We start from the raw sequence: 12,443 nt of genomic DNA, 5'->3' as shown, positions 1-12,443 counted from the left end.
CGACGGGCTGGCTGCACCCGCGCGCCGCCAGTGGAAGGCAGCGAGCGGCGCGGCCGGGCCGGGCCGGGCGGGGACGGGACGGGCCAGGCCAGGCCGGGCCGGGAGGGCGGCCCGGGGCGGTGGGACCGGGGCGGGGCGGGGCGGCCGCGCCGTGCGGGGGCTCCCGCGGGCACGTGCGGGCGCGGGGCGGAGCGCCGGGAACGGGAGCGCGGGCGGGCCCTGCCCCGCCTGCAGAGCTCGGCATCCCCTGCCCCGTGTCGCTGCGGCGGCGCTCCTCGGAAAGCCCTTCCCGCTGCCGCCACCCCCGCCGTGTCCCCGGTGTCCCCGAGCGCCGCTGCTCCGACACCGCGGAATCCCCGGTGAAGCTTTGCTTTCCTTCCTCCCGGTGTTTCTCGGCAGAGGAACGCAGAGCATCACTGCGAAATCACAGAGCTGCCTCGGGAGACAAACAGCCGCTGTTCGGAACGAGGAAAGTCCTGCCAAGCTCGCACACACCTCCGGCGCTGCCGCTCGGTGTTCCGGGCCCTGCTCCCGGTTTGGGGCCGGGGAGGATCCCCCGGGGCAGGAGGCAGCCCGGCGGCACCGGCCCGGTGGGACACAGCTGCCCGGGCACGGCGGGGACTGTCCCGGCACGGCGCGGCTCCGTTCCGGCACTGCCACCGCCTCCTCCCTGAGAGCCAAACAGCGGCGTTTCCACCCCTTCCCTTGAGACAGTATCAGGCAGTCTATGTTTCCTGATATTCAAGCTGAATTTTCACGTTTTATTTCAAACCCATTATGTTCTGTTTACATAGTCAAATCATAATAGCATAAATCATAAATACAATACTGGATTATTAATATTTCCTCCTTTGGGTTTCCAGCTACCAAATATTTAGTCTTATGGCTAACACTTGGTTAAAGCTCAAGAAATGAATCAGCTCTCGTTTTTATCACCACTAGCTGTAGGGCAGGAGGGAAGAATTTGAAGGTTGTGGTTTTGAACTATTATTTAGCTTTGCATTGAAATTTTTCATCCTAGTTTCTAATTTTGAACCAATGTTGGGCAGCAGAAAGTAATCTGGTATTTTTTTGGCTTACATACTCCTCCTGAAAACTACAAGCCAAACCAAACAAACAAAAAGCAAAAAAATCCAGGCACAGTTAGAACCAATCTGACATAGTAAAATCACTATTTTCACTTTATGAATTTGTAACCAGGCCCCACTCTCTGCTGAATCAGATGAGTTACACAACCTTTATTACAGGGATGCATTCTGTATTCACAGTGTGCTCCGTGCTCGAATAAACCAACCACATGAGGCCTGATCAACTCATTCCAAAGAGAAACAGTTGCTTTCCTGAGGGTCCCATTTTTAGGTCTTCAAATAAATACTGCAACAAGCCTATCCAAAAAAAGTAAGGTTTACTTTTTGAGGCTACAGTCATTTGGGAAGTCAGGGTTCCAGAGATATTCAGATCCTGAAAACAGCAGGGTGGCAGGAGCTGCTGAGGTTGCAGAACTTGCAGATGCTTTGCACCCTCTGGCCCTGGACTTTGCATTTCAGGGCAGTGAAAGATTCCTGAGCACAGGACAGCCCTGGCAAGGCTCCTCCTCCCTCCTCTGCTCTGGCAGAGTGATGGGAAGAGCCCGGCTGTTTTCTGCTGCAGGGAAGCTCTGCTGTGCCCATGGCCCGGCGCTGCTGCTCCCTGCAATGGGGCCACTGAGAAGGGGCTTCAGGACTGCACCTTTAATCCAGATTTACACAATATTTCCTAGAATGAAAGCAAACCCCTCTGCTGCTGCTGCTGCTTTTCTTCAGGGCACCCCCCATTCCCTGCTGTGCACAGCCAGAGCTAAGGACAGCCTGCTGCCAGACTACAGGAGCTGGCTGATGTACTCCCTTGGTGCTCCCATGAGATGTCTTTTCTCTTTGTGACAGTCCTCCTTGTCACTCCCCAATTCTCTTGCAATCTCTTTCCAACTCTGCTACCACCCCAGTTAGCCTCTGTCTGCCTCCAAACCCGCTTTTCCTCCCCGATGATCAGAGCAAGGCAACAATCACCTCCCAGGAGTTCTGAGCTTTAATTCCTGACTGTAAAATGACCGAAGGGTCTTGTGTCTCACCAGCCCAGTGAGAACAGCAAAACTTGCTAGAAACTATTACAGACTTTGTGGTACAAGGTGGGGATGATTCCTGCCCCCAGAGTAACACGTGATTTGCTTTCCCACTGTGTCTGTCTCATGTACTAGCAAGTAACTGCTGTGCAAGTAGGTCAGTAGCACAGCACATTAGACTGAGGTGCTGAGATTCGGGAAATTGAGATTTGGAAAACTGCTCCCTGTCTCTCTGGTGAAGTCGTTTAGCATACACAGTAGGGAGCTTTCTTTGAGCCTGCTGTTATAAATCTGAATATCCAACATCTCATTGCTGGGAGGAATCTGGGAACAGGGAGCCTGAGAAGATAACACATGGGTACATTGCTCCATGGATTATTCGTACAGTATCTTTGCTCTCATTCCCCAAATAGTCCCCAAATATCTGTGCCCACTGTGAGAAAAGCTACCTCACAGCCTCATGGGATGATACTCTAAAAGACATATACTACATTTAGAGACTATTGTCAGTCAAATGAAAGCTGTTTGGCAGAGTATAATCACTTGAAGACCATCAAAATGTTTTTGAAAGGAAAAAATTTGCCCTGCAAGGCTTGAACTGACTAGTGAAGTCTTTTCAAAACTCCCTTTCCTCTTCTGCCTTGCCCCAAGCCCAGCTGGAGGCAGAGATCTTACCACCTTAAACTCTGCTTTGTATTTTAAATAACATGCCATAGGCTTGGTTCCCTGGCTACCTTCACTATCTTTCACACAGGTGCAAAATGGTCACATTGTGTTAGCCCAAGGACATGAGGTGGCACTGGAGGTGCAGGCTGGGGGTGGGAGCAGCAGCTTCTCAGGAGTCAAACCTCAAACCCACGAAACCCCTGTGGAAACACATCCCTGACCCACCTGCACCCCGTGGCTGTGTCAGGGTGGGCTTTGCTGACATTCCCAGGCCAGCCCTGGTGGTTTCATCCGAGATGCTGCTGGGCAGCTAGGACAGGGCAAGGAACTGCGCTGGGCTGCTTGAGGGGACACCTCACCCTGGAGTGTCCCCAGCACATAACAAAAAGGCTCCATTTTTCCCTAGTAAGGAGCATCCAGCATTTCTCTGGGCTGACAGTGTCTGCCCCTCTATCAGCAGCATTTTCCCAGAGCACTGGACCCCTCTGTTGGGCAATGTGCCCACAGACACCAGCTCAGGACTGGCTGCCCACAGGGACCTGCCCATGGCGCACTCCCCCCCCTCCACACAGATCTTGCAAAAAGCAGCCTGGAACCTAAGCTGCTCCTCCTCACCTGTCATTCTTTTGACTCCAGCATTAAAATAAAGCCCAGAGAAGAAGCCAGCAGGTCTGATGGCTCAAACTGAAGATTAAAAGAAAAAATTACCTCAGAGTGTGGGTCGAGCAGGCCCTGGGTGTGTCCTCCACCATCGCACCTCATGCAGAGCCTGTTCCGCCTGCTCGGGACGTGGGGAGTCCTGGCCTGAGCCCACATCAGGCTGAGGGTCCCCCCTGGTCTGTACAGCTGGCACCTGTGACAGGTCCTGGCTCCCAGTCACAGCCAGAGGTGTGCCAGCACTGTCCCGGTCCCTCACGAAGGGACAAAGCCTGTGGTGCTGCTCCCAGGATGGCCCCCCAGGAGCCTCGGCCTCTCCAGGGGCCGCCCATGGCAGAGTTTTCCCTCAGGACTCTCCCGGGGGAGCTGCTGCCTTTGGCTGAGGTGTGAAAGTCCCCTCAGCACGTGCCCTGGGGTGGGCACTGCTGGCCGTGCCAGGCCAGGCTGCCCCAGCCCCGGCTCCCCCAGGACGCAGCTCCAGGCTGTGCCCTCCCCACAAACAGCTCACTGCTCCTCAGGGAGCGAGCCACAGCACAGCAGTGCTCATTAGCTATGGTGGGTCAGTAAATAATTGTATTTAAGTCACATAAAAAAGCTGCAAACAGCTCCCAGCTGGAGTTCCCATCAATTGAGAAGGGCAGCACTGTTGGTGGAAACATTAATGGGTTGGTCCTGTGAAGCTTGGGCTTCCACAACTGTGGATGTCAGGTAAGGCATGTACTGAGCAAACATCTTCCCTGGTGCCATCTGTGTAACTTATGCAAAGTGAATGAAGCTGGTGTTTGGGCAGGTGAGAACAGAACTGGGCAATCTTTCTTTAAATGAAGCACAGAAATAGAGGTGGAGCAGGGAGGAAGGCAAGGAGGGACATTGAATCAGCCACCCGCCACAGACAATGCTTTAGTCATGCAGGGAAAGCAAATAATTTATTTACACATCTGATTGTACATTACAGCTACCTGAAGGATCCACATCAGCAAGGACAGCTTTATTGTCCCCAAAAAGTATTTCAAGAAAATACAGAGAAAATAGTGTAATGGCACATTGCAACAGTACTGACATCACTTCACTGATGTTATAAATTACAGAATGAGATTAAAAATAGTCATATGCCACTTTTGCTGGCTGCTTTTTTTCAGTAACAATGGAGCAAGTGAACTTTGCTCATTTTCATACCAAGCAGCCTTTGAAATAAAAAAAAAAACAACACCTCCTTGCTTCTAAGGCAGCTTTTTTTCTGTGAAATTGGTGTCAAATTCAGTAAAAAAAATTTTGCTCTGTGAGAATGGAACATATTCTTTTATAGATAAAAACTTTGTTTTTTGGAAGATTTAGGGGATATTGATGATTTTTTCCTCGAGACTTACCACAGTTTATTATCTCACTGTCTGGGGGCTGGTGAGTGGGGTATTGATAAACAACAAGGTTTGAGAGAGGGAACAATTTGAGGATCTCATCAGATGAGCAGGGTCAACACTCCAGAAATGAAACCACCAGCTCAAGAAGAGGTTGGAGGGAGGGAAGGACACTTCTAGGACCAGGGCCCTTGCTGCCAGTTACAGATGTCCAGGTTCACAATGCATCTACACAGCTTCCCAAATGCTGTGGGAGAATGCTGTGCTACAAACCCCAAGGGAAGGAGTTTGTTCAGCATCTGCAAAAGGTGAAGAGCAAGACACCCAGTCTCTCACATCTGCAAGAGGAATGCAGACCCAGGGTCTGTCCTTAGGAAATGCTGCCACAGAAGCCAGGCAGGGAAGACAAGGAGTAACTAAAACATTTTAGGCACTCTAAGATGGAGAGTCTATCAATTGGTAATGCTATTTCTTTTTCCATTTCAATGGTCAAAGTAAATCACTTGCGTGATCCCACAAAAATAATCCCAGAATGGAAGTTAACCTGAAATGGGCAATGTGTTCAAATGAGGTTTTGGTCTGGTGCCCATTTCAAGTATGAAAGGAAGCAAATTTGCTTTAATGGAAATAAAAACTATAATCACCAAGTCAGGACTGTAACATTTAATTAAGTGTTTTATTATTTTGAATTAACTTAAGCCAACAAGTGGATAGAATTGGTCTCAAAACAATACTAAAACGATAAATCTGCAGAGTGTGTGTGACATTGCCTTACAAGAGACCAACCACCTGACACAACATTCCTAAAAGAAGACAAAGAACTGCTAATTATGTTAAATTTCATTTGCTACGTAATTTAGACCATGACCTAGTGCTTCTAAAAAAACCTGTACAAAATGAATATTTTTTACATCTCAGAGGCACATGAATACAAATCTGATCTATTTTATATATACACATGTACATTACAAGAAACCAGATGATTAAAGAAGTGTATATAAAAAGTGTCCAAAACCAGATGATAAAATGTGAAAATAAAATGTATCCTCACAACAGAGAAGTAAAAGGCACAAGTACTAAAATATGTAACCATGCAAAAAAAGTGACTAGTCTGTGCAACAGAGAAAAACAAATGGCTCTCACAACTGATTTTACAGTAATTCTGAAAATGTCTCGGCATTTAAATATATATCAGTGCAACATTTACTGCCCTGTAGTGTACTGAAGTGTTCACAGGATACTAAATTCTTGGTTCTCCTTCTGATGTCCTTTCTCCAAAGCCAGAATAATTTAGCTATGGATAAGGTGGTAAATAAATCAGGGCTGATGCTGGGGAGTGTGAGTTCATCACTGGGAGGAGGAGTGTCTGCAGCCCCCTGACCCCTGCACACACGTGTCCCCCAGAACAGTCACCTGCCACCCCTCACTGGGGCACAGCGGCTCTGAGGGGTTTCCAGGGTGTCACTGTGCCCAGAGCAGTGACAGCCAAGCTGACGGCTCAGGGGTCACAGCTGCTCCACTCACAGCACCTCCATTCCAGGGCTAGGTGTCCAAATTACACTGCAGAAGCCCATGTTTGTTAATGTTTTCATTAGGTTTAAAGTCAAGTAAAACCAGAGCTCTCTAACAGGATGTTTGACCAGGTACTGCTTTTGCAGTTGAACAAAAGCTGCAGACTGAAGCCAGCAGGCTGAAGCCCGGGGTGCAGAGAACAGCAGAGCCCTGGCAGGTGGCTCCACACTGTGGCAAACTGGGGTAGCGTGGCCCTGCCTGCAGATTCTGCCTGCAGATCCTCAGGGGCTGCTGCTGTCACCTCTGTGATGTGCTGGCCTCGCTGAGCTGCAGGCCTGAGCCTCCAGAGTGTGCAGTGGGACACCTGCACAGAACCGAGGCACATCCCAGGGATCCCTCACCTGGATCACCTTCAGCTTTACTCACCCCACCTGCCTGTATATCATGAGAACCAGCTACAGTTTTGTCATGTACACGGGACACAACCAGTTTTCACAACCACAAAAAAGGCAAGGACAGGACTGGCCTGGTAGAAAGACAGGACTGAAATTCTTGCCTTGGTAGCTAAAGTCACACTAAAGCCAAGAATATTGAATTTGTCCCTCCCATCTGCTGAAAGTGCTGCCCCAAGGCACACAGACACCTGATGGGGACAAGACCAAGAATGGAAATGTCAACAGAACGCTGAGGAAGAGTCCCAGAAAGAAACAACTCTCTTGCACATCAGACCAATTCCCAGTGCATTATGCAGAATGACAGGATTCAGACCCAGCACTGACTGCAATCTTCATCAAACTCTAAAGCTACATGCAGAGTTTCATTAACTAGAAACCCATGCATGATTTAACAACAAATTGCTCCTAGGACCAATATTTTGTATTCAAAAATACTGAAATGCAAAGGAACAAAATGTCAGAACTGTGGTACTATGTCCTTTAAAACTAACCAGTCATGACTTTTTGGCAATGTTTCTTGAGTAACAAATGACTTGACAAGAATATGAGCATTGCTGCTTACACCAGGAGCTGCTCAGTTAAAGTCTGAGTCAAGTTTTCACTTAAATCAGTATAAGCCAAGCCACTGATTTGGCAAGTGTTTGATCAGCTGCTACTTCCTTCCTTCCTTGGAAAAAAATCCCTCAGATCACACCATACAGCATTTGTTTTAAGAGAAAACCACTGCATATTCACTGCCATTAAAGAATGTAAAAAAAGCATTCTTTTATTTGTAAATTCTAGTTCTTAGACTCATCACATGTCACAGGAACTGTGATGCACAGACCAGTGAGCAGTGCCTCGTGCAGCAGCCCACAATATGTGTTTATATATTAGCTTCCAAGCCCTCATTTACAAACCAGATTAGGGAGCCTAAATACTGCCCTAGATCCTCTCTGGAGAGCAATGCAGTTCTACCAAAGTAAATGGAGCATTGCTGCACTCAGACAGCAAAATATTTGTTGATACACATCTTTGAGAATTAATAATGCTGTGTTCAACTCCCTACAGAGCTGGCTGAGAAATATCTGAATTTTTCCCAAAGACCGTGAAAGGAAAGTTGGCAACAAAAGTTCATTGGATGCTGGGTTTCTTTGAAACTTCCTACATATTTGCATATTTAAAATTCCTTAAAAATGGGATAGTTACAATTCATCAATGTCGCACTTCAAGAAAAATTCTTTAACAGCTTCAGTCTTAAATAGCAGCTATTCAAAATGCTGAAAAATTTTCTTTTGATGTCAAAGCAGTTTTGAATCAGCATCATTCTGAAATCAGAACTAGGCAGCAGCTGAAGACTGAAGTCTGGAGGGAAGCAGCCAAAACCAGAAAAATCTGAGAGACTGCATTTCAGGTACTCTTTAAGTGCAAGTTTTGAAAGAGGTAATTTTTCTGCAGTACCTTGCGTGGGATTAGCCTGACCAAGGGCAGCTTCTAGCCAAAAGCCAGTCTTATTTTCCACTGTCCAGAAATACCTGTAGTGGTTTGCAACAGGTTTGACCAGAGTATCATTTAGCTTTTCAGAATCTAAGGTCAAGACACAATACCTGGGATTGTGTTTGCACCCCCAAGGGTTAAAGAGAACCATGGGTTTGACACAGGAGTGTTTACTGCATCTGTGTATTGCTAGAGAGATGACAGCACATTTCTGTGTCTGAAGTGAGTTACCCAGGGAAGGGAGGCCCTTGGTCCACCAACAGTAACACTGACAGAGGCAGTCTGTACTTTCCTGGCCAGCCTGGGAATACAAAGGATGTCCACAGCAAAGAAGTAAGAAATTTATCAGAGAACAGACAGCAGAGTTAGTGTCTCCCCATTTGTAACATCTCCTGTCTGTTCTGCCAGTGTCTGTCTGACACTTATCAAAATATGCACTCTCTGCAACACTGGTATCAGATTACTCTTCTCCCTGCCCCAGTGAGCCACCAAGTGATCCTTTATTACCAAATTACCTGCCTGTCATAAAACACAATGACTTCTTTTCTGGGATAAAAGGGTTCTCCAGGGCTTGAGCTGCAAGATGAGTTGCTCTAATATCTGTAGTTACTCAGTCTAAGAATGCAATTGCTAATTAGTATTTTTAGAGGTGGATACCTTAGAGGAAAATATATTTGCCAGTGAAATGCCTCTCCCACCTCCAACTCACATTATTTGTCAAACATAGTAAGTATCTGGATATGATTTCCACAGTAACAGATGGCAGTACCACACTGAGGGCCCCACAGGAGCAGAAGGATACCTCCTTTACACAATAAAACACAGCTACAAACACCACCAACATGGTGGTAAGACATCTCTTCAAATGCAAACACTGGAGCAAGGAAGAGTTTCTAAATACTTACACAGCTGGGTACAGAACTGAACAAGAAGTCCTGCAAGATTCAAGAAATTTCCACTGCTGAGTACCCTTGGCTAGAGCATTCCTTTTGGGATATCAGCCAGATTTGGTGGCTACATGTCACTACTAGTGACTGTTCACCTCCTGCATATAATTATCTGCACAAAAACTTGGCTCTCACTACAACATGTCTTCTGTTCAAGTCCATGGGCTTTGCTTTCAGTGCAACAGTCCTCAACACTTCCACCCTAATGGGACTGGGCTTTAGATTACTGAAATTTTGAAGCCAAGTCCAGTTTACTTAAAAATAATTAGGGGAAAACATTCAGTCACCAGCCTAAGCTGCAAGAGCTTCACTCTAACTGAAATGCTCTGCATGAGAGCAGGACAGCAGTGCAACACAGCTCCAGAATCAGGGCTGCTGGGTCACCCAGCCCTGCTGGTCACAGCAGGTTTGCAACAGCCCCCTGACACTGGGGAAGAGTTCTCTGTGGCCTACAAAGAGTGAAGTCTCTGGCAGAACCCACAAACAGCACCAGGCAGAGGGAAATGCCATCACCAAAGTGCAAGTGAGGAGTCCTGTAGGCAGGAAGCACCGAGCTGGCTGAACTGCTTCTCTCCCACCTTCTGGGCAGCACATCCAGAAGCTGCAGCAGGTGGGAAAGGTGGATGCGTGGGGTTTCCATGGGGTTCCACCTACTTCTAAACAAACAGAAGCTGCTGCAGTGTTACATCTTACACCATTCCCAGGTGGCAAAGGAGTGGTCTTTAAATCCTTTCCTCCAGATTACCCCAGAGCCTCAGGAACCCAGCCCTGTGACATGACAGACTGAACCAGACTGCCCCATTTCTCCCAGAGCACTGCAGACCTGTGTACACTGGGGTGTTGTGTCTCAGTCATTCCTCTGGTTCCTCTCTCCTTCCATTACTTTACACCTGCTATGCAGATACATAGAAACAAACTGTTTTTATTTTCTTGCCTTCAAGAAAGCCTGATTTCAGCACGCCCCCTGCTTCCCATCACTCCAGTAACACATCACTGAAGGCAAGAGCACAGAGATTGCAGAAAAAGAATTATATATATTTACATCCCTAACTGAATACAGTTTTATGTATTCAAATTCAGGAAAAATGCATCACATATACACACCAAGATACATCAAGAGAATACTAGGGGCAAGACACTGCCAACAGCAAGAAATACACAGAAAAGCACAGTCATTGCTACTGTAACATTCTCCTGGGGAGTGTATTTAATAGAGGAAACATCTCTTGCACTGGGGAAAGCCAAATACTCTGGCTAATTTTTCTGTGCCAGTTGGTGTGAATCAAAAGTGTGAAACTTTTACTTTAAAAAAAAAAGTGCATGGAATAAAATTTGTTTTTAGCATTCAACTACCCAAACAATTCCATAAGCTCCTTATATAAGCTACATTATTAATTAAAAATGTCCTAGCCCTACAGTATAGATCCAGCTCTGGAGAACACAGGCACATGTTGAAGTCATCCCTATTTAAGGCAGCATTTAAGCATACACTCAACTTTAAAGCTTAATGTTCTGTCCCACTGACGTCCATGAGCAGATGCAGCACACACCTAAAGTCAAGCACCTGCACAACTGCTCATCTAAACTGGGATGTGCTCCCTACTCAGAGCTTTAGATATGCACGTGTGTGCTCAGTCTGGCCTGGCAACTCCTGCAAGATGAAGCTCTTTTTCTTTTTCCTGTCCTATAGGTAGAAGCCACTCTGTCCCAGACTGTCCTCCACTGCTGCGCCAGGAACCAGCTGTTCCTCTGCACAGCCTGCCCAGAAAATGCCATTCTCAAAGGAGTGCAGCTGTCTGGGGTGAGAAAGCAACTCAGCACATCATGTGGAAGGCTGGTCCTCCTCCTCCCCCTAAGGTGAGATATTTCATGCAAATATTTTCTTGTTCTGTTTCTTTTTTTTTGGTAAGAACTGGAATGTGTTCCTTCAGTGAAATCTTTAAAATCAGGGTGAGGGAAAGGGGCAGAATCCCAGAATTCATTTTAATGGCCCATAATATACCCCTGAAAATAGGGGAACAGATTTGAAACCTCTTTGCCTCAATGCTACAGGGACCCTGACATAAAAAAACACACATGCACACACACTAGAGAGCAGGCTCAGAGCATCTGAAAGCAAGTTCCAAAGTGATCTTACATGAAAAACACTTTGTGCTGACAGTGGCAAACAAATGGATGGTGATTTTTTATAAATAGCAAAAATTCTGCAGTATCTTCCTTTCCTTCCCATTTACTTTGTGTATTTTCCCAAATTTTGTGGGTTTTTGTTGTGTTTTTGTGGGGTTTTTTGTTTGTTTGTTTTTTTGGTTTTGGTTTTTTTTTTAATCTGATGTGTGGTTTAAGTACTAAAACTAAATCAAATAGGAAACTACAGTCAGCACCAGTCAGGAACTGAACCTGGGTATGTCAATTGGTTTGTGGTACCCAAATTCCTGGAAGAACAAAGAAAACAATTCTTGCTCCTAAAGTTAGGGCCACATCCATATGTTTCCATTGTCTATTTTTACAACTAGAGGTAGAGTCATTTTGTCCAGTATCTAAAACAGCATGATCCAGTTATATTGTTATTACATTAATATACAGTGTCCATCTCATCACAGGTATTGAAAGTGCATGGAGAAAGTCTAACCAAGCCAATTCAATGACAAATAACAGTGTACCAAACATCATATAAACACACCCACGCACCCACACTCACACCTAGTGTGTATTATATCATTTATAGATTCATTTACAGTATCAGAGTGCTGCTTAGATCCAGTGGCATGTGCAGAAATATCAGGCAGTTGCTGCTTTTCCTTCTCATATTCTCTTCAATTCTTTATTTCCAAGATAGATGGATTGTGGTCCAGGATTGCCAAAATTATCTTGTCCATATACTGTCGCAATCTGTAATTTATCTCTTCCTGTTCTTTGAGGGCTTCCATGAGCTAAAACACAACATTTCCAAGTTACTCCTGAAATATTCTCAGTACTTTATGTAACAGCCTGAAATTGAGACAGGTGAGAGACCAGTCTGGCCTGCTCAGGATCACCAATTCCTTTTGTGACAGGTTTTCTAACTCCAGCTCCTCCCTGTATCTGTACTAGAAACAATTCTGTATGTTACAGATCTTTGCTATCAAAGAAAGTGGTGAACAGTCATCTCCAGGGATCTTCTGGCAGGTCATTTGAAACAAGTTCCCATCTAACGTGCCAAACCATCCTGCATCCATACCACTGCTTCATCTCAGAGCAAGAGCTTCATGATACTCAATTTTTTTCATTACTACTGAAA

The 12,443-nt window shown here is 46.2% G+C and overlaps 1 protein-coding gene across 1 annotated transcript in view; it reads right to left on the bottom strand.

Moving 5' to 3' along the window:
* Positions 1-4,320: 4,320 nt before the first annotated feature.
* Positions 4,321-12,443, bottom strand: part of RAB11FIP4 (RAB11 family interacting protein 4) — a 121,698-nt gene continuing 113,575 nt past the window's right edge. Inside the window, 1 exon segment of the mRNA XM_036394418.2 lies at positions 4,321-12,096. Within this exon segment, the coding sequence (XP_036250311.1) occupies positions 11,980-12,096 (117 nt within the window). The 3' untranslated portion in view covers positions 4,321-11,979.

The sequence above is a fragment of the Molothrus ater genome, chromosome 19 (genome assembly GCF_012460135.2).
Source record: "Molothrus ater isolate BHLD 08-10-18 breed brown headed cowbird chromosome 19, BPBGC_Mater_1.1, whole genome shotgun sequence".
NCBI lineage: Eukaryota > Metazoa > Chordata > Aves > Passeriformes > Icteridae > Molothrus > Molothrus ater.
Note: the sequence above shows the minus strand (reverse complement) of the source record. Positions and strands in the feature narration are given on the sequence as shown.